Source organism: Myxine glutinosa, chromosome 8 (assembly GCF_964187855.1).
Source record: "Myxine glutinosa chromosome 8, kmMyxGlut1.1, whole genome shotgun sequence".
In the NCBI taxonomy this organism is placed as follows: domain Eukaryota; kingdom Metazoa; phylum Chordata; class Myxini; order Myxiniformes; family Myxinidae; genus Myxine; species Myxine glutinosa.
Genome location: NC_136268.1, coordinates 103,435,423 through 103,461,636, shown reverse-complemented (window position 1 = coordinate 103,461,636; position 26,214 = coordinate 103,435,423). Strand labels below are relative to the sequence as shown.

Sequence of the window (26,214 nt, the reverse complement as noted above, 5' to 3'; positions counted from 1 at the left end):
CCACTCTCTTCAACTTCACCAACCTCATCCTCACGTGCTTCGTCAACACCTCAAGCCCATTCCTCTTCCCTTCCACTGCCCTCTTCCATTCAAGCTCCTCAACTCCATTCTCAACTCATGGATCTCCCTCTGACACCTGCTCAAACGTGCCTCCTTCTCACCCCTCTCGACACACTCTTTCACTCCAAATGGGACACACGCATACTCAAACACAATCTCATTCATATTTCTCAATCTATCTTCCACCCTTCCTTTCAACCTCTGAAGTGCCCCACACACCACTCCATCCATTCTCTCCCATACTCCCTTTTCTCCCATAGCTGGCCATTTCACTCTCCTCCTCACATCCTCTCCCTGCTGAAGTAAAACCCCAGGACATACAACACTGTGGCTTGCTCCCTGGCTGTTTCTCCCAGTCGTCTTGCGTGTCCCCTTTTCAAAGGCACTGCGTTGCTGCACCTCCTCCTCGCCCACCTTACACACACAACCCATCTGGATCTGATGGATATGCAACCCTCTCACCAACTCAAATTCACGTCCACACCCACACTTCTCTCGAACCTGCCATGCCTCCTCACGCACACCATCACACCATAGACCAATATCTGTCACACGATCACTCCCACACACTTTCCGGGCCTGATGGATCCTCAACCCTCTGATGGATCCGAACTTACGTCCACACTGGCACCTTACCAGACTTGCATCCACAATCCGTTCTCGCTTGTCAAAATCAGTATGGGGGTCTTTATCCGTTTTACCTGTCCATTTGGGCCCATCTTTCGCCCCACCTCTCGGAGAGCCCTTGGGGTGTTCTCCATTTTTTTTTAACCTAAAAATACCATTTTGAAGGAATACATCTGTGATGATCTGGTGCACGAGAGGATCATCAGAGTGAGATATATATATATATATATAAGTATATATATAAGTATATATATATATATATATATATATATATATATATATTTATATATATATATATATATATATATATACAGACTTGGCATTTAATATGGAATTTTTTTTTTCTTGACTTGGGTTTACTTTCTTAACTCAGTATATCAATCTGGTGAGTTTCTTTTACACTTTGGTGATTTATTTGTTAAAAGAACCATGTCACTGATTGTCTGTCGCAGCAAGAAGTCAACAACAGGATTATATCACAGGTGGCGTGACAAAATGTACGGACAGGTGCATTTGATGATTGGCTTCACAGTCGGGTATACAAGAGTTGTTGCGTTCCGTATTAGTGGAAAACAACTGCTGCACGTCTCCAAAAGTTATTGACGCTTCCTCTGGAGATGGTCCGTCAACTCGACAATGCTGTTTGTCATGGAGTGGTGGCTTTACGAAATTACGGCATGAAACAGCGTGCTATTGCTCGGCAGTATGGCATCACTCAAGGTCACGTGTCAAAGATCCTGAAAGGAAATGCTCAGAGGGGTGTCCCTACTCGAATACCGAGGCCTGGACGTCCCTGCAGAACCACAAGGAGGGATGATCGCCAGCTGCACCGGTTAGTCCGCAATGGCCATACCAAGTCAGCTAATCGGCTTAGGGCTGAGTGGCAGCAACTGACAAATGTGCCTGTATCCAGAAGGCTAGTCAACCAACGACTGGTTCAAGCAGGCTATCATGCCAGGCGTCCCCTGAGAAAGAAACGCCTGACCAGACAACACCGCCAGCGCTGATTGCAGTGGGCCAGAGAGCACCGTCAATGGCAGCCAGGACACTGGAATCACGTGATCTTCAGTGACGAGTCTAGATTTCTGGTCTATCGTCAAGATGGCCACGTCCGAGTGTGCAGACAAGTGCATGCAGCCTACAACAAAGATTCTATAGTGCCAAGAGTCCAAGCTGGAGGTGGTGGGGTGACCGTTTGGGCTGCTTTTCATGCAGGGGGCAAAACTGACCTGGTTGTTCTGAATGGAAACCTGAACCAGTTCAAGTACAAGGCCATTCTGGAAGAAACATTGCTTCCATTTGCTCGTGCAGCCTTTCGAGGAAACTTTGTCTTCCATGATGACAATGCACGGCCTCATCTTGCTCGCATGATCCAACACTTTCTTGCTGACCGTGGTGTAGAGCATATGGAGTGGCCTGCCATGTCCCCGGATATGAATCCGATAGAGAACTTGTGGGCAGAATTAACGCGTCAAATCGACCACTTGGACCAGCAGCTGACATCTGTGTGTGAATTGCAGCAGGCTATTGTCACTGCATGGCAAGCAATTCCTGTCCAAACCTTGGCAAATCTCGTGAACAGCATGCCTCAATGTGTACGTGCTCTCCTGAATGCTCGTGGGGGTTACACGAAGTACTGAACTGTAATTTTACTGTCCGTAATCCCAGTCGTAATTTAACTTTTGTTTTTGTTAGAAAAAACAATTTGGCTAATGTGCAAAATAAAGAGATACTTCTGGAAAACGTACAGAAGTTTAACACAGTACTGTCCATGAATTGAGTTCGATATCAGTTTACATAACTTTCAAGGATCAATTTATTTGTTTCGAAATGTCAAATGTGGTTTTTGTTTCTTTTAAAGGTCACATTAACAAAGTCTAGAATAATTTCAACATAATTCTAATGAACTTTTGGTTCTAAGACATCTTGAAAAGTAAGTTCACCCCCACAAAAAAAATATTCCATATTAAATGCTATATATATATATATATATATATATATATAAAATTAGTCAGTGTTAGCTTCATATTTTCAAAATAAAGGTTTGTTGAAATTTTTATGACAAAAGCTTAGATGGTGAAAAGGTTATGGCCAGGACACTCACACACACAGACACACATGCACACGCGCAAGACTGCGAAACCTCATTTCCGGCTTTGCTGGCTGGCTAACAAGGAAGCAAAGCAGATGTGTGGGTGGAAAAATTCTGCCATCTTGCATTTATAAACAGATGGCCCTCATATTATTACAAGGAATGTACTCGTGGTAAAGAAAACAACAGACGAAAACAAAGCTGACAAGTGATTAAAGGACACATGATGTGTTGTCAAATCAAACGGTTTGGCACTTATTGAGCAGAGTCCTGTGGCTCTCATGCTGACCAGCGAGGGTCTCTGTAGAGACATCCAGCTGTTCTTCAGATACAGGGTGATCTAGCAGTTCTTTCACACGGCTCGTTACATCGGCAAGGCTCTCATCACCAAACAGGTAATCGCAGAACTCCACGTGAGGTGTCGGCACAAAAACACGGCGGGGCATCACGAGGCCTTGCTCTGCGAGCACAACAGTGGAAAAAGACCGAAATGGAGCATTAATTTCATCTCGTCTGTATGTGCTCAATGTTGATGGCAGGAAAGTGGATTGGAAAAGAGAACCAATTTCAGAACAAAATCATTCTAAACTCATCTGGGACACCAAGTTAAAGTTCTCATTAAATCTCGTAAAAAATATTTTTTAATGATCGTACTCGTTTCTGAGGATCATTACCTCATTGGTGTCCATAAACTTATTCTTCTTCTTTCGTATGTAGCAACGGGCTGTGGGTAGCATCATTGGCTGAGGGCGTGGTTGTGCCGCTGATGCAATGCACTCTGTAGGTTTTTGGCAGGAATTTGTTCATGGCAATACCTCACTTACTCTTTGCAAAGGACACCGTGGAGTCTTTAACATCCACCAACTAATGCCGACAGATGGGACACCCAGTTTAACATCCATCCAAGGATGGCACACATACTGATGAATCACTCTACATATGAAACCCAGATGACAGTTTATAGTTGGGTCAGAATTAGAACCCAGATCGGCCAATGGAGAGGCATCCTACCAGCCCTATCAATAAACTGAAAGCAGTCAAATAGTATGCTGAGATAATCACGTTGAGTTAGTTTTAAAATTTTTGGAGCACACGTGATAATCCAATAAGATATAAAACCGAAATGCACTTTGGTTTCCGTCTTTATTGATTTTTTTTTAATTTAATTTGATTTTTTTTAAAGTGCAAGCAGCGAGCACCAGGTGAATAAACTACAGACCTATGAGAGTGCCCGATTTTGTAGTTATCCTACCGAGAGATACATCACGTCTCCCTGATTCGTCGATCAGCAAATCCTCCATTAAAAGCTGGCACCTCGTCCAAAGGCTGCTCACAATGTCACGTTTCAGAGCCTATGGAGGTAAAAGTAAAACCCTCATTTTCAGCAAAGCTCAGCATCTCTCAAACATGATGGTGCTGAGACCATCGCCTCACCAATCAAGCAAAAAATTTGAATACATCTTAAATCTACAGCCAATGATGGAGAAGAAAAACAACAAGAGGTACAATTGCTTTGCAATACCTGTCCTCTACTGGTCCAATGAATGTTCTTGTTCCAAGCACTCAGCGATTGGGGGCCATATACAGTAGGACAAATGGTTTTAGGTATGCACAGCCACAGAATAAGTTGCAGTTTCTGTAACTTATCATAATAAAGCCAGGAACCAAATTTCAGTTTAATATGTTTAAGGGTATAGGGAAAAAGTTTGGAAAAATGACCCATGTATAATATGTGATATTTTCTAAGTCCAAAAAGGGCATAATTCCATGAAATATTGGCGGAATGCCCAGAAACTCAAACATGTTCTGTAAGTTATCAGAATGAAATGTTAAAGGATATGGGAAAAAAATCTGGAAAACCACAGGTGGGACAGACAGATGGAAGGACAGATGGAGAGCAAACCTATAATATGTGATATAATATGTGACCCTCCGGTGAAACTGGTAGTTGACCAATATCAAGCATCTATTCCCAGCAATCCTTTAGCTCGACATTTACTGCAATCACCAAGCACTCGTTGAAAGAGTGCGGCGATAATGACCATCAGCGACGACTTCGCTAACCATAATGGTTGAGAGGGGGAGAGGCACATTGTTGCTGGTTTAGTGAGTACCTTAAGTGCTTCGCCCACACAAGGCTTATGGCAATGCACGAAGGCCCGGCAGTGCAGGGAGCCGGTAAGAGTGAGAGCTCCGTCGTACCATGGCACTGCCTTTTGGCCATCTGCCACTTGTTCCCTTCTCTGAAAAGAAAACGTGGAGAGGGACAGAGGAAGCGGGACATGAGAACGTCGAGAGATTATTCGATTTCAACTGCCACCATTACCAGTCGACTAGTCAAATTTCACAAATTTAAATGTTTACAGATTCTTTTATTTTATACCATCAAGTTTAACGCATCTCAAAAAGAAAAAAATGACGTTCGTATGTAAGCCATCATTCATTATTATCTGTGTGCCAAGTTTGAACAAGGTCGGTAAATGTATGTCCGATAAATGGTTGGGGACTTGTTCAATGTCACGTTTTTTACAAGTAAAATGGTTGCCAGTCAGTCATCTTTGAAAGCATCGTGAAACAAAATAATGTGCATATTGTTGCGGATATGAGATTGGCATCCATCCATATCCGCTTGTAAATATTCCCCTATTTCCTCAGTACTTCCCAACTATCCCCAATTCCCCATTCCCTAGTCCCATTTTCTGTAAACAACACTCTGTAGACCCGACCTTCCCCTATTTCCCCCATTAAATGTCGCATCCAGGTCCACCGCATCTCACGTAGACAACTATAGGACATCTTGCTAGTTATTCTTAATCTATGTCAGTTAAGGACGCGTTTCCATTAATTCTGACTCTTCGTTGCACCAGAATGTGATTGTATGGCACCGTTAGGAAAGTTTAGGACCTCCCAATACCTCCCCGCAGCTCTTCCTCACGGTTCAGCAACAACAACAACAACAGCAACAACAACGGCGGCGGCGCGGGGAGTGCGCGTCCTCACTCCGGCTTGGTTAGCCGCCATCGAACATGTGCTCCGACGGGGTTACCACGTAGGGGCTCGCTGTCAGCTCCTCGTCAAGGGCGGAGCCCGGTAACCCCCCGCACCCAATAGAAGCGGCGGACCGATTCCATCTGGGGCGGAGCCAACGAGCCGAGGGCGTGTCACTCCCCGCTGAGCATGCGCAGGAAGAGGGAGGTGACGTCAGATGCACCCTCAGCAGAGAGAGAAGACGCCACCTCCGAGCGCGGCAATACCTCCCCGCATCTCTGGACTGGACCGAGCTGTATCCTGTCCCTGAGCCAAGGTGCACCTTGTGCTATCGACTGCCTGTCCTTCCCTGCCATCAATCCCTGTGTAAGTCAGTCTTGTTCCGTTTGTCTGTGGTCTGTCGGGGATAAGATAAGACTGTGTCTAAGTGCCCATCTTTTCTGTGCTTTACCTCTTACCTTGTAATCTACCCCTTTTCTGCATCACCAATTATATCCTCCTCCGGAGGTCTTGAGAACTGTACCCCTTGTGTCGTTTCATTTATCCCAGCCGTTGTGTCCTTTCCTTCATTGATTTAGCATAGCGCGACCAGGTCAACGTCGGGTGGAATCGGGTGAGTTGGGGAAGAATCGGGGGAATTGTTAGGTCGCGGAAATACCACCGCTCGGTAAATAACATCAAATCCGCGATCCGTAACAACTGGTGTCGAGGAGTGAGATCGGACCCGAAGCGCGCTTAACGCGCTCAAAATTACAAGTGACCGAAATTTGTTTTGTTTTAAAATAAAAACCCGAATTTTGAAAGTCGCGCTATGGCGGATCAAGACGGCTGGGTTCCGGTAGAGGAGAATGAGGCAGGGTCGATCCAGGACCAAATTGAGGGACAAGAGGAGAGCGAAGCAGTGAGGGCGGCAGGTTCGCAAAATGGCGCCTCGCACATGGCTGCGGCGGCCGCACCCGCTGCACAAGTGGGAGGGATGGCCCAAATGCAGGCCCTCATGGAGCAATTCATGGTGCAAATGCAGGTGTCCCTCAAACTGCAGAGTGAGCAATTGGGGGTAATGGGGAACCGGATGGATGCTCAGGGTGAGCGATTGGAGGGCCAAATGGGGGTAATGAGGGACGAAGCGAGGGGTACCGGTGAGGGGTTAGAACAAAGGATGGGGGCCCAGATCGGAGGTTTAGGGAGTAGAATAGAGGGATTAGACAATAGATTAGGGGAAATACAGGAGGGGTTAATGGGGGTAGAAAACAGAATGGCCGCTCAAGAGAATCAAATGGAAGGGATGCAAAAGGGGTTAGAGGGGTTAGAAAACAGTATGGAAGGCAAATTGAGGGACATGAGGGACCAAGCGGAAAGGGAAGTTAAACAAATGGGGCAGCAGATAGAGGGGGTCAGAATTGGGGTAGAAACTAAATTGGATGCTCACAGGGAGGAAATGGAGCAGATGAGGGTGGCATCTGGGCAGGAGATGCAAGTGATGGGAGAAGAGATCAGAAGAGGGGTGAGTGAGGAGGTCGGAGGAGTGCGCGAGGAGGTGAGGCACTGTAAGGAGCGCATGGAGAAGGAGGTGAGAAAGGGGACTGTAAAATTGCAAGGTGGTATAGAGGAGTTGACGCTGGGAGTAGAACAACTGACAGTGGGACAAAAGGAGTTGGGGGCCCAGGTAAAGAAGAACACAGCGGTAATAGAGGGTTTAAAATCGACACAGAAGGAGATGAAAAAGGACGTAGGGGTAATTAAAAAAGAGTGTCAGACGGTACATGAGGACCTGACGAGGAAAATGAACAAGGTGGTAGAGGTGATGGAGGTTAAAGAGCGGGAGGTGCGGGAGCACATAGAAAAAAATAAGGTGGAGTTAGAGGAAGAACTTAAGGGGGCGCACGAGGAGATGAAGCAGAAATTAGAAGAAGTGGAAGAAGGGGTGAGCGAAATTAAGAAGCGACGGAGAGAGGATAAGAAAGAGATAAAGGAGGAAGTAAAAGAATTGGTCCAAAGTCTGTGTTCGGATCGTGATGATGTGCTCATTAACCGGATGAGGGATTCGCAGGTGATGGAGGAGAAGCGAAGAGAAAGAGGACCCGGTGTAAGTGGTGACCAATATGGTCGTGCGTATGATGCGCCAGGTGATTTAATAAGCTTGGGGGTCGAGATAGCCCCGGATGTTCGTGAGAGGCCAAGAGTGAGGTGTATGGCTGGTCCGGAGGGTATGGAACGAGGGTGCGAGCGAGAGGGTCCGGTGATGGGAGAGGTGCGAGGTGTGGGTGAGCAAGGTTGTGGTGGTATGGAATGGGTAGCGGGTTGCGGAAGTGTGACCCATGCATCGACACCAACAGGGGTAGTTTTTAGAGGGACAGGGGAGGCACGAGAGCCCCTTGGGGGTAATGTACTGTGGGGGCCCGGCCGGTTCGGCCCCGCGCTGACCCCGCAAGGGGCGACGCACGGGGTCCGGCAGGCGGGCAACGACTCGTATACGAGGTGGTCCCACAAGGTCCCACTCGCGCCGTATGACGGTGGGTAAGGGTGGCATCCCTGCCACCCTTCCCATGAATGGGGGCAAATGCGCAATAGTTTATGGGGTGTATGGCAGTGAGAACTAGCCCGGGTGGGTTAGGATATCGTGTGTAGGGCCCTAGAAGATGACAGTAGGTAACGTTAAGGTTTAGATAGTGACTGATACCTGTAGTGGTGACGCAGGTAGTTTAGTGTGGATGATAATGACGAGGGAGCGCAATAGTTTAAAGGGACGACTGGGAAGCGCAAGTTTCAGAGGGGAGTAGTTAGATGAGATGATGCTGTGTGAGAACTGGACAGGTGTGTGGAGCAGTGTGTGAGTAGTGAGTGTTGTGGATCAGCGCGAATGCGCTTGGGGGAGAGAAGGGTGCAGGCGGCACCAAGTATGAGAGCACAGGTGTGCAAGTACAGGTGTGTGGAATACATGGAGTAAGTGGTACGGAGTGGTGTGCATGGTGCGAAGGTGTGGATGGGGGAAGAGTGGACCCCTTTTCACGAGTACCCGGGGAGGGTAGTTTAAAGAATAGGTAGAGGGTATAGGTAAATTGTGGTTGGATATTGGCATTTGTGGTGCGGTTGCAGAATGGTACTGTGGATGGGTGCATTAGTGTTGTGGAAATGGCTGGGCATGTAGCCTGTTAGTGTGTGTAGTTGGTTTGGGCACTCCACCACTGTGAGGATGTCGGCCAGGTGAGGCCGCAGGTGGGCTCTGGGAGCCGTTAGTGTCAGTGGGTGCCTGAGGATCCCGGGTGTGGATCGGGCAGCCCGTGCCAGAGAGGGCACTGAGAGGGTGAGAGTGCGCGAGGGCCTTCCCCAGTTAGTTAGGTTAGGGTGAGGAGCAGGTAAGCTCGGGTGGCAACTACAGTGGTGGAGGTGTGCAGGTGGGTAGACCTGCTGGGAGAGCTACACATCACAGCCCAGAAATTGTGCGAGGGCACCGGGAGATGAATCGGGGGGAGAGAGACCCCAAATTGAGAAGCACCACAGTTTGGTCAATGGGAATTGGTTTTTAGAACCCATAGTGTAAGTTGGCCAATGGATTGGCAGGGAAAGATCCCGGGTAATGTAAAGTTGTTAAAGTCATTTAGGAAATAGTTAGGATTGATGAACCTGTCGCCCCATAGGCAGCCACTTACCTGTGGTGATGATGACTCCACACCTGTGTTCCTTTGTTCTGTGTTGCAGGAAGGGAGAATTGCTGTGTGGATTTGTGAGACGCATCACGACGTGGATGAGACATTGGGGTGATTCCATCTCTCCCTCCTTAGGAGGGACTGATGATGAATTGGTGATGGCAAATTTGGATGTTGAGTTGGAGATGGCAAATTTTGATGAGAGTTGGAAATGGCAAATTTGATTGGTTAGGAGGGAGAGAAGACGAATTTGGTTTATGGGAGGAACGGGGAAGACAGTAGGGACGTTGTTGATGTGTAAAGTAGATGTTTATGGGTAGTGTTGTGTTTTGTGAATACAGTAAGGGGTAAGGGAGGGGCAATGTAGGTTACCTGGTGAGGGGGGGGTGGCGTACGGTAGGAACGTACCTGTCTCACCTGGTTCCCATGTGCCCCTAGTGTGCATTACCTAATGTTGCGTGCACTTTTGCGCCCTTACCACCTTACTCACTTGTTTTCTTTTGTCTCCCACCTCCGAGGATCTGGCTTTGGGGCAGAGAGAGAGGAGAGAGAGGTGCTGGCTCCGCAGTTGTGGGCCTGTACTTTCGCTGCTTGCTGCCTGGATCGATACACCATATGGACCGCAATTTTTGTGGCCGCCCACCATGGACCGCAGTTCTTTTGCGGGCAAGCACCACCCGTGGATGGACCTCTGGGTCAACGTGGCACCTATGCCATACAGGTGAACCACTTATAGTTGGCCCCCCTGACGGCCACAATTTAGAAATGGACGCGGTTGGCGCCTTTCTTTATTTCTAAGGAAGCCAGAAGGCCAAGTGCTCCATGAAGGCAAGACCAGCGGCAGAACATCGGCCGGCTGCGACACCACCGGTGACCATGGACACTTGATTGTGCATTTTTATGAACACTTTATTGGTGCAGCGGATGGTGCTGACTGTACATGATGGGGTGGTGCTTTTGGTGCTTGGATGGGGTGCTCTGCACATTATTAAAGGCCGTAGGGCCACAGGGCACTCGTGGGTTGGTGTATCGATGCTGGCATGCGTGCTCTCTCTCTCTATGCATAACATCTGCATGTGTTCCTCAAAGAACAGGTCCTGGGTCGTAGTGTAAATATCAGTCTTGTGTAAATAATGCTCCCTACCGGCTGTATGTTTAGTTTGAGAATGCTTTCCGCGATTCGGTTATCCTGTGGGTGTGTTTCTGTGAGGAGAAGGGTGCAACGTCGCAGGGGGACATATTTACTCATTTGTGAACATCTGTAAAACTGTCGCACTCAGGGTTGAGTTAATAGTAGAGGGAACTACATCTGAGTGCCACACTAAAGTAAGTAAAAATTTATCGGGTCGGAACGCCCCGAGGTAGAGAAGGGTGCAATGTTGCGGATATAAGATTGGCATCCATCCATATCCGCTTGTAAATATTCCCCTATTTCCTCAGTACTTCCCAACTATCCCCAATTCCCCATTCCCTAGTCCCATTTTCTGTAAACAACACTCTGTAGACCCGACCTTCCCCTATTTCCCCCATTAAATGTCGCATCCAGGTCCACCGCATCTCACGTAGACAACTATAGGACATCTTGCTAGTTATTCTTAGTCTATGTCAGTTAAGGACGCGTTTCCATTAATTCTGACTCTTTGTTGCACCAGAATGTGATTGTATGGCACCGTTAGGAAAGTTTAGGACCTCCCAATACCTCCCCGCAGCTCTTCCTCACGGTTCAGCAACAACAACAACAACAACAGCAACAACAACGGCGGCGGCGCGGGGAGTGCGCGTCCTCACTCCGGCTTGGTTAGCCGCCATCGAACATGTGCTCCGACGGGGTTACCACGTAGGGGCTCGCTGTCAGCTCCTCGTCAAGGGCGGAGCCCGGTAACCCCCCGCACCCAATAGAAGTGGCGGACCGATTCCATCTGGGGCGGAGCCAACGAGCCGAGGGCGTGTCACTCCCCGCTGAGCATGCGCAGGAAGAGGGAGGTGACGTCAGATGCGCCCTCAGCAGAGAGAGAAGACGCCACCTCCGAGCGCGGCAATACCTCCCCGCATCTCTGGACTGGACCGAGCTGTATCCTGTCCCTGAGCCAAGGTGCACCTTGTGCTATCGACTGCCTGTCCTTCCCTGCCATCAATCCCTGTGTAAGTCAGTCTTGTTCCGTTTGTCTGTGGTCTGTCGGGGATAAGATAAGACTGTGTCTAAGTGCCCATCTTTTCTGTGCTTTACCTCTTACCTTGTAATCTACCCCTTTTCTGCATCACCAATTATATCCTCCTCCGGAGGTCTTGAGAACTGTACCCCTTGTGTCGTTTCATTTATCCCAGCCGTTGTGTCTTTTCCATCATTGATTTAGCATAGCGCGACCAGGTCAACGTCGGGTGGAATCGGGTGAGTTGGGGAAGAATCGGGGGAATTGTTAGGTCGCGGCAATACCACCGCTCGGTAAATAACATCAAATCCGCGATCCGTAACAATATGTATAGCACCATGTATTGTCCATGTGCCAAGTATGAACACAATATATGTACTCGTATATATGTCCGAGATATGGCTATGGATGGATGCAAGCACAGACGGACGGATGGCCGAGACCCAATCAAAAAGCCCCCAGTTTGGACTAAGCCCAACGGGGGGAAATGATAAGAGGCAGTGTGTGTCAGTGTGTCTCCTCCATAAATGCAAAACCAAGAAACAAAGTGGCTCCAAACTTTGCATGCATACTTCTGAAACTCAATGAGAGTGCAAGAATGAAAACTCGGTGTTTGGGTGTGTTAAAACACCCTTTTTGAAGATCATGAACCGGCTTATTTCATTAAAACAAAAACACCGTTTATGCTTGGTCAGTCCGCTATCTGTCGCTCCGCGTCATACCTACGAATCCGCTTCATACCTATGAATCGCTGTATACATCACAATTGTAGGTGCTATCGTTTTCAAATTAAGAGCTTCGAGCGATTTTATGCATTATATAATGCGATTTTCCACAATGGCATCTCATGGTTCAATTAAAGTATATAATCAAAGTTTTGATATTTTTAAAAGAGAGCGGGAAATCATATAGATTTATAGCTTTGTAAAATAATGCCACAAAAGCAAACAGTTCCTTATCAACCGATGTTTATAAGCCATGGCAATACATTCGCAAGCGGTGTAATTGACTTTTTATCACAGTGGACGTCATTTTCAAAATTAAAATTACGAATGTCAAGGACAATATTAAGGTGATAAAATAAACGTGTTATTCTTGAACCATTTTGTTGGAGTGCTTGCTTGAGTGCTTAAGTCGCTTGGCGTGTGCTCTGCAATCTGCTTGGTAATGTAACACCACAGATTAACCATTCCCATACCTTTCCATCTATATAATAATAGCGTAAGGACTCGACTTTGTTATCCCTTTTACGCCGCACCCAGTGACCCGATGCCCACGGCACTAATGGATTTACGATCTACGAACCGCGCTCTTTGTTTATCACGTACAGCCATACTCGAAAAATCTGAATTAGCCGACGTTGGGGCCCAAAAGCATCCGATTAACTGCCGATACGACGCCATCTTACGACGCCATCGTATTGGCGTCTGCTGGGCGAAGGCGAAGCGAGCCGTCCGCTGATTGGACAGTCGAGTGGTGTGAACATGGGTGGTGTGAACCAAATGGTCTTTTTATTCCCTTGAACATTTTAAATTAGGATATATAAGGAAACGTCTTTGTCGTCATTTTAATAAAGTTAAATGGAGTGACGTTGCGATACTCGGGGTGCGTTGCATAAATCCTTGTAACTCAGAGAGGTGTAGCAGGTGGCGAGACGTAAGGAAGAGAATCACGGATAACCAAAGCGAGCTTTAACTCCGGGCGTTCAGTTCACATAGCGGACTTTACTATATATATGCGTGGGGGTGGGGGGGGGGGGGGTGAGGGGTGGGAGAAGAAGAAGAAGAAGAAGCGCTTACCTGAGTGATCCGCCGAGCAGTCTTCAAACATGCAAAAGTAACTCAAACGGGAACGGTTTTATAATGCACAAGAAAATAATAAAAGGATTTATTTTTGCAATTGCCGGTAACAAAGAAAAACACGTGATTAATAACTACTGTTCCTCAATGGAGCGCTCCTTCACCAGACCTGAACATACACAAAGGGATAAAATAACGTTGGAAAGGAATTGTGATTATTTAGTGCACTTAGCTGCGAGCGGCTTGTGGGGTCTCGTCAGGGTCGCCAAAAGTCATCCGGGGCGTTGGCGGGAACCTCCGGTCGTTGGCGCAAAGCATGCACGTTGGCCAGAACCAGGCCTCGATGTCCTCACATGCCACGGTGTGGACGAGCCTCTCCCGTCAGTTGCTTCTGTCAATCCCAGATACCAAATGAATAGGGGAACGAGGAGACGAGGCCGGCACACAACCACTTGCGCCGAGGTCCAGAACGCCAAGAGGAGAAGAGAATCATCAGCACACACTCGCAGGCAGGCACCAGAGCAAGAGAGAAAATGTCGGTCTACCATTGTTTTTATAATCCCGGCTCTGACGTCAACGTGCTCCTCCTCTACTCAGCGCAGGCCAGCAGCACCGGCCCAGCGCTCCACCAATGGCCGCGTCGCTTCTCCTTCATGCCATCGGTCCGTAGCCAATAAGCACGTCGCTTCTCCTCGCTCCTCCCTCTACCAATCGGCGGGCTTCGTCCTGCCTCGTGTCTTCCTATTGGTGGTGTCTCGTCCAATCGCTGCCCCTCTGGGTGTGTCTTTTGCCTGCTTGCTCAATGTTGCCATACAAGTTGGTGATGTAGCTGGTGATGTTTAACTGACTTGTTGGGTGGTTTTATTGTGGGGGGGGAAGGGGGGATATTTAATTAGTGTACTTGGGCCATTCTACCGGTATGTGTCTTGTGCAGTGCCATAAGGGACAACGGAATGATCACAAGGTTTTACGAACTGGGGAATTAACATAATCCCTACGATAATTAGCACAAGGGTCATCCTTGTATGATCACAAAGATACACTTACCCGACATTCGGCTAAACAGGTCCCTGACTTATGTACATCGAAGTGGTTCTTTCTACCCACGAACATCGGAGCACCTACCTATGGAGTTCTAGCTGAATCTATATATCACTACCCCAAAATTCATAACAATATTCTTCGATGTTTGGTCGTATGCACGGGAAGGGGTGGGTTGGGAGTCCAGGAGGAGGCAGAGGAAGAGGTGAGATGATGGAGGGGAAGGAGTGGGAGCCGTGGTTCCAGCTGCAGGACGAGTCTCATCTCTTAAGGGAAGTCCATGTTAGAATCTCTTTTAAAATGGTACATGCCGTTTGAAAAAGACGGGTAGTTTGCTATCCTGTTTGAATGGGATATACGGAGACGCTCAGAGACAGTTACACATTTATAATGAGTTTTATCCTTTATTAAAGATTTCGTTGTTTTGCGCCTGTTGTTAAGTTTGCCAAACCCTCATATTCTATGGTGCTGCCTTCGCTTCCCCTCCCCATACCCTGCCTTCTCCTCCCCTCACACTGCCTTCTCCTCCCCTCACACTGCCTTCCCCTCCCCTCTGGCTGCATTCCCCTATCATCATGCTGCCTTCCCCTCCCCTCTGGCTGCCTCCCCTATCCTCATGCTGCCTTCCCCTCCCCTCCGGCTGCCTTCTCCAATCCTCACGCTGCCTTTGCATCCCCTCCCCTCACGCTGCCTTCCCCACCCCTCACACTGCCTTCCCCTCCCCTCTGACTGCATTCCCCTATCATCATGCTGCCTTCCCCTCTCCTCACGCTGCCTTTGCTTCCCCTCTCTTCATGCTGCCTTCACCTCTCCTTATGCTGCTTTCCCCTCTCCCAAGTGACGGGAAAAGCGAGAAAAAGTATCCGTCCCCAGTGACGGGAAAAGCTTAAGTTAATCTATCAATTTAAATAATACTTAATGGTCTTTAAAAGGTCAATTGTGTTGCACTATTGGTTTCGCTCAGAGACAAAGGTCTGAGCTACTTATAAAAGAATTCAAAGGAAGATGATGTCATCACATTGGATCCCTTCCAATGTCAGAAGGTAATTGGAGACGTGGGGTGCTGATTTCTGCATGAGGTTGGCAGAATTTGCCCTTTGTTGGCAAACGCCTTTTGTTTGCATTTCGTTTAATAAATGAGCTGGCATAGAGACTGTGGATGAGACTGCGCCAGTCTGGAGAAGTGGTGTCCTTTGGAAGTGAGTTCGAGTCTGGTTGGGTTCTGGGGCTTGTGGTTCGCCTCTGTTGTCTGCCTGTCTGTCTGATTGTGAAGTCCATGGTGCGATTCCATGGAGGGCCAATTAAGCGCTCAGGTGCTGAAGTGATTTAACATCGGAATGCATCTCTCGGAGGACCACCAGCTGTTCCAGGGAGGTAAGGTGTGAAATATAGTGATGTGATCTTCACTGGAAATGTGGTTGAGAATGGAATGGCAGCAGGGAAGGAATTGTTGTTGTGGTGTGCAATATCATTGTGGAGAACGTCGGGTGGCGAGTGTGGACATGTTAATCGGCCAGGATGTTGCGGATCTCTGTTTTATGTTGTGGCCTGATTGTTGACAACATCATTGTCCCATTGTCAACAGAGGGCATCTCTAGACATACCAACAGAGGAGTGAGAAACAGTGAGTGAGAAACACTTGACGACAGTAAGACATATGAGAACTATTTTTATTTTCAATAAACGGACCAGGTTATTTTTTATTTGTTTATTTACGAAAAATAAATAAATAAAAAGGGGAGGTTAATGGCGGTTTATTGGATTGTTGAAGTAATGCTCCTTGTTCTAGTAGTAATTCTAGTTGAAATTCCAGTTGAAAAATGCTATTTGTCAGAGGGCATTTTTCAATTTTTACATTTTTTCAATCAGAATTTCAATGTAGATATTGGGATATTAATATTGGGATATTGGGATTCATAGTAGATATTGGGCAACTATTGGGCCAGGGATATTGGACCAGAGGCTGAAGCAGGTGCAGGGAACAGGTGGATGAGATGCTGAGAGAGGGATTAGGAAAATTGGTTTGTTTAAAATAATCGTTGGAATAATGGTTTCTGTTGGATGCAACAATTTTGGGCAATTGATTGATCCAAGAGATTGTGCCCGAACCAATAGAAGCATGGCCATCCACACCTTCCAAGCCGGAGACCAGGTGCTCGTGGAGCACTTCACTTGCAAGAACGCCCTGGAACCAAGGTGGACGGGACCATTCCAGGTATTGCTGACTACACCAACCGCAGTCTTTTGCGAGGGTAAGCCTTCCTGGATCCACGCTACGCACTGTAAGTTGGCCATTCAAGCACCAGACACTACACCCCAGTAATGATGTTTTAAGTCACAGGTATAATGCTACTGATAGCGGCAGCATCTATTGGTAGTGCGGTAAGGTGGGGCACAGATCACGAGTGGGACACACAAAACCTCACCGTGACAATGGGACAGGAGATATCATTACCATGTTTTGAGGAAAAATTGCACAAAAATTGGATAGGCGTGAGTTGGACGGTGTTGGATGGAAATCTATGGGAACAGGTACTGGGGAAGCAACTTGTGTCCCTTGGATGGGGCCGAGTCCGCACTAGAGTAGAGGCCCAACCAGGATACACCTGGGGAACACCTGATTTTAGACTACAGACACGCACACACCTAGAGAAAGGCATGACTATGAGGATTCGATGCCAAGCATGGTCTACGTGGTTATTCCGGTATGGCAATATCACGACCATCAAATTCATACTCACACCGCACCCCCAGGACGGGGCCCCAGTAAAAGATGCAAACACATATTGGAAAGTAGCAAGAGAGGTGGCGGCCATTCAGAATAGGACTCAGTGCTGATCATGCATGCAATTTCCCCATACCAGCACCACTGGAATACAAATGATATGGCTACCCTTGTCCCTTAATGATCTTTGCTCCCAGCCTATCGATTCCCCATGTTTAGTCACCACTTTGGAAAGAGAGGGGGTTAATTACGACAAGAGTTGTAATCGGCAGTTTAATTATCGCCCTTCAATGATTGCCCATGTGGCTGAGAGGCCTGCCCCCCGTCTGGGTCAAACCACAGAAAGGGATGGTCTGCCTCCAGGGCTCCGGCCACTTGCTTATGGGGGAATCAGAATGTGCCTACACTCTCCCCGGGAAGTTGGAAAAGGGGAGCACCGGGATTACATGACGAATAGTACAGCAAGATAAACACAACCACAATATAATCGGCGATATCATTTTCTAGGGGGGTTGGTAGGATCAACGGGGTGATAACGGGAATCCAGTGTTTATCCACCCACCTGGTTCCGCCCCATGGGACAATGTTTATATGCGACAGTAAGGCATACCCTTATTTACCAAATAATTGGGGAGGCACATGTTATCTTGGCTCGGTTCTTCCCGACGTCGAGATACTGGATAATCGAGATTCAAGATCCCTGAATATGCGACATAAGAGAGCAGTGTGGAACGAAGACGGAACCACAAAACTACACTGAGCAGGATGGGAAAAGGCGCTGAGTTTCTTTTTCCCAGGAGCAGGCACGGTTATGAATAGCTTTCGGATAGATAAGTTAGCCCTAGCTTTGGAAAAGGTGGCCAACGACACCGCCACTGCCCATGACGAATTATTGGACACAGTAGTTCATATGCGCACAATGGTAATGCAGAATCGGGTGGCTTTGGATATGCTGTTGGTGGAGAAAGGAGGAATAGGCAGAGTAGTAGAAGGAAAATGTTGCACGTACAAACCAGATCCATCCGAAGGGGTGTCAGCCGCGATAATAAGATTGAGAAAGACTAGCCACGCTTTGACTGTTGATCGAATGGCATGTGAAAACTCTGAATGCTGACTGGCTTACCAATTGGTTTACAGGATGGACAGGCACGATAGATAAGTGGTTGTTGACCGCACTTGCGGTGATAATTGGGGTAGTAATTTGGGGGGCACTAATGAAGGCCTTAGTGGTCATGTGTGTAAGCAAATACTTTTCAGGATGGACGTCGAAGAAACCGCCAGCGAAGACCATGGTCCTGGCCGTCGACCTGAACGAGTCCTGGGCCGTCGACCTGAACGAGCCCCTGGGCAACGCTGATGTGTTCGTCGCTTCTGAAGATTGTGATGATTTTGTTGATCCCCTGCAGGAATTAGCTGATGCTTCTTATGTTTTACAAGCTCACAGCTGCGCAACCCCGGTCGACCTGCCTCCGGGTCTGGCTGCGACTCTGGGTCTGGCTCCAGAAGGACCCGAGACTCTGGATCCTGACGCCGAGCACGCGTCTATGGACGACTTTGACACAAAGGAAGTTTCTCTCCTTTCTTTGAATTGTTATGCTCTGTACTCTGACCAGGAGCAGATGACACAAGATATTGATGATGTTATGTATTCCCCAGAACAACAGCATGTACGGGCTCTCATGAACATGGACCTCGATTAACTTCGAAGATCTGCAATGACTGCGTTTGTGCGAGGTTGGGGGAGCCAGTTCCGCAGGGGAGGTTGCTGGCCCTCTGTGGAGCACATCCTCATTCGGACCAGACGTCTTCGTTGCGGATCTGAAACGTCAATGGACTTCCATGTTCTACAACACGCGCGATCGCGACACACCTTTCAAGTGTGCATACGTGGCGCTATGGGCGCGTGGCATGCCCTTGGAAGGACACACATACAACACTATTCTTACTTGCTTATGAATAAAGCCCGCTGAGGCCTTGTCTCTTCGATACGTTGCCTCGTAGAGACAAAATTGGGGAGATGTCGAGATCATGCATTTAGTTATGCCTTTTGACTTATCTAATTACTGTTTGCTTCACAATGAAATGTAGAATTAAGCTTATTATCCTTTTACATGGCTTTTTGATTCGTTTTACAGCCACAACCAAACTTGCTTCATGCTTCAATAATGCTGTTGATTACACTTTCCGAAACTGCTCGCACTGTTGAAAGCCTCCCCCAGAGGACATATCTTTCACAATCCCACCCTTGTTCAAACCAAGGTTCGGGTTAACATCTATGCTCTTCTCCTACATTTTTCCCTTGGCTCAGTATGCCAAACAAGATAGGACAAGGGTGGGGGCTGTTAGTCCACTCTCCCTTTGTTCAAAGTGCTGAGCATGTAGAAATAGCGGAGATTTCTATCTCACTTGAATTTATAGAAGAAACGCCTTGCCGAGTGACTTTCAGAGTGTGTCTTGCACCTTCTCTGCTTGTTTGAGCTTGATGTGTCTTGACCGCTCTCTGCAGCTGTGTATTGTCTTTCAATAAATGCCTATTACTCTTTAATTGTTGTGGAACCTGGTTCGATTCCCAACATCCATATATATACTGTATACAGTGTATATATATATATATATATATATATATATATATATATATATATATATATATATATATATATATATATATATATATATATATATATATATACTACTGTGTTCAAAAAGTATCCGACCTTTATTTTTCGTGCGTAAAAAAAAAGAAGCTAGGGAGGCGTTGATTGGGGCACGTATGTAGGCGATCTTAATGCACACGCGTTAATTTTTTCCCACCTGCAGAAGCTGTCATTCGACGGCAGACCGCCGATGAGTGAGGACATGTAAGTGAGCGCCGTCGGATTTTCGTTTTTGACAAAATGACGGAAAAACTTGAACAACGCTACTGCATCAAATTTTGTGTAAAGCTTGGCGATTCCCAAGTGGAAACGATCCGCAAGATTCAACACCGTTCATTCCATTATGAAGGAGGATTTGGGCTTCAGGAGAATCTCAGCGAAGTTCGTACCAAAGCTGCTAACGATTGAGCAGAAGCAACTCCGTTTGGAGATCGCACAGGACATGCTGGAGACTGTGAACAGCGATCCCAGCTTCCTCAACACAGTGATCACTGGCGATGAGTCCTGGGTTTATGGGTACGACCCAGAAACCAAGTTGCAGTCATCACAATGGAAGCATCCAACATCCCCGAGGCCAAAAAACACAAAATTTGATGCAGTAGCGTTGTTCAAGTTTTTCCGTCATTTTGTCAAAAACGAAAATCCGACGGCACTCACTTACATGTCCTCACTCATCGGCGGTCTGCCGTCGAATGACAGCTTCTGCAGGTGGGAAAAATTCACGCGTGTGCATTAGGATCGCCTACATACGTGCACCAATCAACGCCTCCCTAGCTTCTTTTTTTTTTTACGCACGAAAAATAAAGGTCGGATATTTTTGAACACACTACGTATATATATATATATATATATATATATATATATATATATATATATATATATATATATATATATATATCTCTATATATATATATCTCTATATATATATATATATATATACAGTGATCCCTCGTTTATCGCGGGGGTTACGTTCCAGAACCCCCCGCGATAGACAAAAATCCGCGAAGTAGCGACCATATTTTTATTTTATTATTTATCTATAATTTAAAGCTTTATGACCCTCCCCACACTCTTATTAACCTTTCCCACACTCTTATTAACCTTTCCCATACTCTTATAAACACTTCCTATACTCTTAAACACTTTTTACACTCTTAAACATACGTAATTTTAACAACATATAAAATTCTAATGGGTACTCACCATTGAAGATACTGTAGCGACCCATGGGTCCCCCAAGCAAGACCAGCATCAAAATCTCCTTGCTCCAGCCGGTGACGTCACCGGCGGGGATCCGCGGCGCAAGAGTGGCTGGTCATGTGACCACCAAAGCGTGCCGCGCGTGCGGGTATAATCAGCTACACCTGTTGATCACGTGACCACCGAAGCACGCCACGCTTGAGAGGCGTGGCTTTCGGTTTCGGTTTCTGGTTGTGCTTTATAATGCAGCCCGATAAACGGGCTTTTCAGTGTTCCCGAGTTGGTTTTGAGAATAAATATCTTCTCGGACGAGTTTGTGTCTTGCCCGTCATTTCGTCCGTATCAAGCAAGAGCTCCGGCTCTTCAATACTACAACTTGCGTGATGAAGATGATGATGAATTAGCTGTGCAGTACTGATGACGATGAAGGTGATGACGATGATGAATGTACTGCACAGCCAGAAAGAGCATTACAGTTACCCATTACGTGGGTAACTAGCGCAAGTGGAAGCTGCCGCATCTGCGTTTTCCATACGCACGACTCTTTGTCTCTTTGTCTTCCCTTCTACTGTACACTATGTACAGTATTTTATTTCTTGTAATATGTTTTAATTACTGTATTTTTCTTATTTTTTTACGTTTTTTTATTTTTTAGGCTAGAAAATGCTTATTTTACCACAAAAATATTTAAAATAATAGTATATAAAAATACATTTATACCGCAAAATCCCGCATATAGCGAAAAATCCGCGATATAATTTTACATATACTAGCGAGAAAAACCCGCGATGTACCGAAGCCGCGAAAAGTGAACCGCGATATAGCGAGGGACGACTGTATATATATATATATATATATATATATATATATATATATATATATATATATATATATATATATATATATATATATATATATATATATATATATATATATATATATATATATATATATATATATATATATATATATATTAGGGTGGTGCTCAAAATAATTTTTTTTAAATATTTACTGGGACATGGCTTTATGTTGTTCCTTTTGTTCCAAAATGAAAAGACACCAAATATGAAAGCAATCTGATTTTATTTAGGGGTGCCACATCAGCCTTCAAACTAAAGGTGTCTACAAAACTTTTCTATATATGGATCGAAAGCAAAACCAGAAGTTTGTTTTATGAAAATCCACCCTCCACTCACTTTCTTTGTATTCTAGCAAACACAAGTTACAATAGCTGCACAAATAGCACTATATTGCTATGAAAACTCAAATTCAATGATAACAATCCAAATGTTCAGTTCATAAAATGAAGAGACACCATATCACATAATATTAAAAAACCCAAATATAATGAGAAATGTAACTCCTATTTCTGGGCCTGTTTCACCACTGTTGCCTTCTTGGCATCGGGGTACATCTTCCTGTGAGCAGCAACAACTTGGAGCAGAGCTTGCTTTTGCTCTTCATCCTTTGTAAGGAGCTTATTGTAGTCTTGTATCAATGCGACACCCCTTTCTGCCCTGTCGTTCACCACGACTAAGCCACTGGCGGCTTTCTTTGCTTCCTGAAAGCTGGTTTCTTGCTCCCATGAACCAGAATCCTTATCCATCCAATCAGTTGGGGTCCCTAGGATGCTGAAGAAATGCTTGGTGTGTTTTGTTATGAGGCCAGCGATTGACAGGGCGGTTCCTCGTTTGATAGCTGGTCTCTTTGGAGAGGGGTTTTCACCGTCATTTTTCAATGCTTCAATCATATTGATCTTGCTTTCTTTGTCAATTCTGGTGTCAAAGAATGCAAATGCCACTAGTACTGGGCTCATGTACCACGTGTGGCGGCCAAGTGCCTTCAAGGCTGCCTGAGCCATCTTCTGATTGATTTGTTCAAACTTTTCCAACTTCTTGAAGAGGTTAATGTCATTCAGGGGTGCCTCAATAGCTTGTGGAGCCCGAAACCAAGCCTGTACATACACAAGGCAGACAAAAATGTTGAAGGCTCGGAGTTCTCTCGCCTCTCGAAGTGTCAAGTGGAACTCTGACCGAAACATGAACACCTGTAGTGAATATAGTGCTTTTGCCATCCATCTGGCTCTGTGCATTGCTCCTGGAGCCATGATCCGGCTTCCACGAGGTGGGATTCCTCCCATGTAGATGACAGTCAGTTCTAGGAGTTCACGATAATCATCTCGTGGCTGCTGATCTTTCAAACACACAAGAACGTTTTTGCTTCCAACACAGTGTCTACAGATCCCATTGAAGCCTTCCTCTCTGAGAATTGATCGTGAAGAAACTTCCTGTCCTCGGGGTTGGTGATTATGACCTCCGAATCTGCATGCCTAAGATCAAACGTCTTCCCCAAGGAGGCCTTGAAGGATGCTTCCTTTTTCTCTTGGGTCGCACCACCCCGCTTTGCACCTTTTTGGAGTCTCCTCCATTCTTCATATAGCCTCTCAAAACGATGGATGCAGTGCTGCTTCGTCGTTGTAGGTAGGTGAGCTTTTTCCCAGAACTTCACAACCTCTTCAATGGTGAGGGTTGCACTCTCCCGGGCAGTGCGATTCTCCTTCTTCAGGTGATGGAAAAACAGGACAAGAGATTGCAGTCGGGAGCTTGGCACCTTTGATGGCATCTCCAGAAGTGGACCCAATGAGATACACATTATCCTGAGCCCGAGTTTTCAATGAAACACTGGTACTAGCACATGCCATATCTGCAAAATAAGCAAGAATGTGGGTAAAATCCTGTTAATTCTTACTCCACAGGGTCACTCTCTACAAAAGAGCCACAGTCAATAAGTTAGGCCTACATATTACACACTAAAAAAGCGTACCCCTGACCCCGGGAACCTGTACAAAACATGCATGAAAATTGCCCAGATAGTGATCATAGGAAGTCTCAAAACTGTATGTATAATATATTGTATATATATAATGTATAATGTGTATTTATGTATATTTATTATTTAATGTATATTTACTATATATTTATTTTTAATATTATATTTAATGTATATATATAATTATGTATTTATTTTGATCTTGATCGCCTTGATCTTGATCGCCTTAACTTGATCCCCTTGATCGCCCCAGGTTGTGCCCGTAGATTCCTATTTTTTTTTTTTTTTTTTTTTTTTTTGTGTATATACAGCCCAAAAAATGGGAATTCCTATTTTTGCATGGGGGAAAATTCATCACTGATGTGGCACCCCTAAATATTATTGGATTCCATTCAAATTTGGTGTGGTTTCCTTTGACACCAAAAGGAACAAAAATAGACCATGTCCCGGAGAAAATCTGCATTTTGATTTTTTGAAGCCCACCCTAAATTATATATATATATATATATATATATACAGTGGAACCTTGACTTACGAGTTTAATTCGTTCCGTGACCGAGCTCGTAACTCAAATTGCTCGTATCTCAAATCAAATTTCCCCATTGAAATGCATTGAAATGCTATTAATCCGTTCCAGCCCGCCAAAAACCACACCAATTTTTTTTTAAATATACAGTATATATAAAAATATCTCGCGCTTTATATTTCACCTGTATGCAGCATACAAGTTGGCAGGATGGCCTGGACTGGAGGTACGCACACTTGACTCTAAAGTCTAAACTGTCCAGCCTGGGTTTGAATCCCGACCCAGCTATAACCTGTCATGGGTGAATCACAGGCAGGGTGATTCATCAATGTGTGTACCGCTAAACTGGGCGCCCCGTTTGCGTCCCATTAGTTGTTGGATGTTAAGGATCTCACCGTGTTTTCCACAAAGAGAAGGCGAGCTATCGCCGGCATTCTGAACAAGTTGTGGCCTGGCATGCTCTTCTCCTCTGCCGTTATATACGTCCTCCTCGACACCTCGCTCATGTTTTTCGACGATTGCGTGTTTTATATCCAAGCACATCATCCTCTTCTTCTTCTCAGCACTGCACTTGCCACTCACTTTCTTAGGCCCCATGGTTAAAACTAAGAAATTTTCCGAAATAACCAAAATGCGAAAAAAAAAATGCAGCGCTGTACGACAGAGATACGTACTGTACTTGCACGGCAAGATAACCACGTGACCAGAACCCACCTGGCGGCGTGAACTCGAAATAACCAAAATGCGAAAAAAAAATGCAGCGCGATACGACAGAGATACGTACTGTACGTGCACGGCAAGATAACCACGTGACCAGAACCCACCTGGCGGCGTGAACTCGAAATAACCAAAATGCGAAAAAAAAAATGCAGCGCTATACGACAGAGATACGTACTGTACGTGCACGGCAAGATAACCACGTGACCAGAACCCACCTGGCGGCGTGAACTCGAAATAACCAAAATGCGAAAAAAAAAATGCAGCGCTATACGACAGAGATACGTACTGTACGTGCACGGCAAGATAACCACGTGACCAGAACCCACCTGGCGGCGTGAACTCGAAATAACCAAAATGCGAAAAAAAAAATGCAGCGCTATACGACAGAGATACGTACTGTACGTGCACGGCAAGATAACCACGTGACCAGAACCCACCTGGCGGCGTAAACTCAAAATAACCGAAATGCGAAAACTAAAATGCAGCGCTATACGACAGAGATACTGTACTTGAACGGCAAGATAACCACGTGACCGGGTGGCGAAAGCTCGTAACTCGGATCTCGGCTCGCATCTCAAAGCAATAAACCGCCGGAGCGACAGCTCGTATCTCGAAAAACTCGTAAGTTGGGGCACTCGTAAGTCAAGGTTCCACTGTATATATATATATATATTGTTGCGGATATGGGATTTGCATCCATCCATATCCGCTTGTAAATATTCCCCTATTTCCTCAATACTTCCCAACTATCCCCAATCCCCCATTCCCTAGTCCCATTTTCTGTAAACAACACTCTGTAGACCCGACCTCCCCCTATTTCCCCCATTAAATGTCGCACCCAGGTTCACCGCATCTCATGTAAGACAACTATAGGACATCTTGCTAGTTATTCTCAGTCTATGTCAGTTAAGGACTCGTTTCCATTAATTCTGACTCTTCGTTGCACCAGAATGTGATTGTATGGCACCGTTAGGAAGTTTAGGACCTCCCAATACCTCCCCGCAGCTCTTCCTCACGGTTCAGCAACAACAACAACAACAACAGCAGCAGCGGCGGGCGCGGGGAGTGTGCGTCCTCACTCCGGCTTGGTTGGTAGGGGGTGTTGGGAAGGCACCAGGCCTTTCCAACGAGCCGCCATCGAACATGTGCTCGACGG

The 26,214-nt window shown here is 46.1% G+C and overlaps 1 protein-coding gene across 11 annotated transcripts in view; it reads right to left on the bottom strand.

Annotated features, from left to right (window-relative positions):
• ODR4 (odr-4 GPCR localization factor homolog) overlaps positions 1 to 26,214 on the bottom strand; it is an 84,870-nt gene that overhangs the window by 8,045 nt on the left and 50,611 nt on the right. For 8 of the 11 annotated variants that reach the window (XM_068104162.2, XM_078783623.1, XM_068104161.2 and 5 more), the window contains 3 exons: positions 4,894 to 5,022; positions 4,032 to 4,131; positions 3,069 to 3,239 (listed from right to left, as the gene is read on the bottom strand). In XM_068104162.2, coding sequence (XP_067960263.2) covers positions 3,069 to 3,239; positions 4,032 to 4,131; positions 4,894 to 5,022 — 400 coding nt within the window. The remainder of the gene's footprint in view (positions 1 to 3,068; positions 3,240 to 4,031; positions 4,132 to 4,893; positions 5,023 to 26,214) is intronic. The other 3 variants (XM_078783625.1, XM_068104163.2, XM_078783626.1) reach the window with 1 other exon arrangement.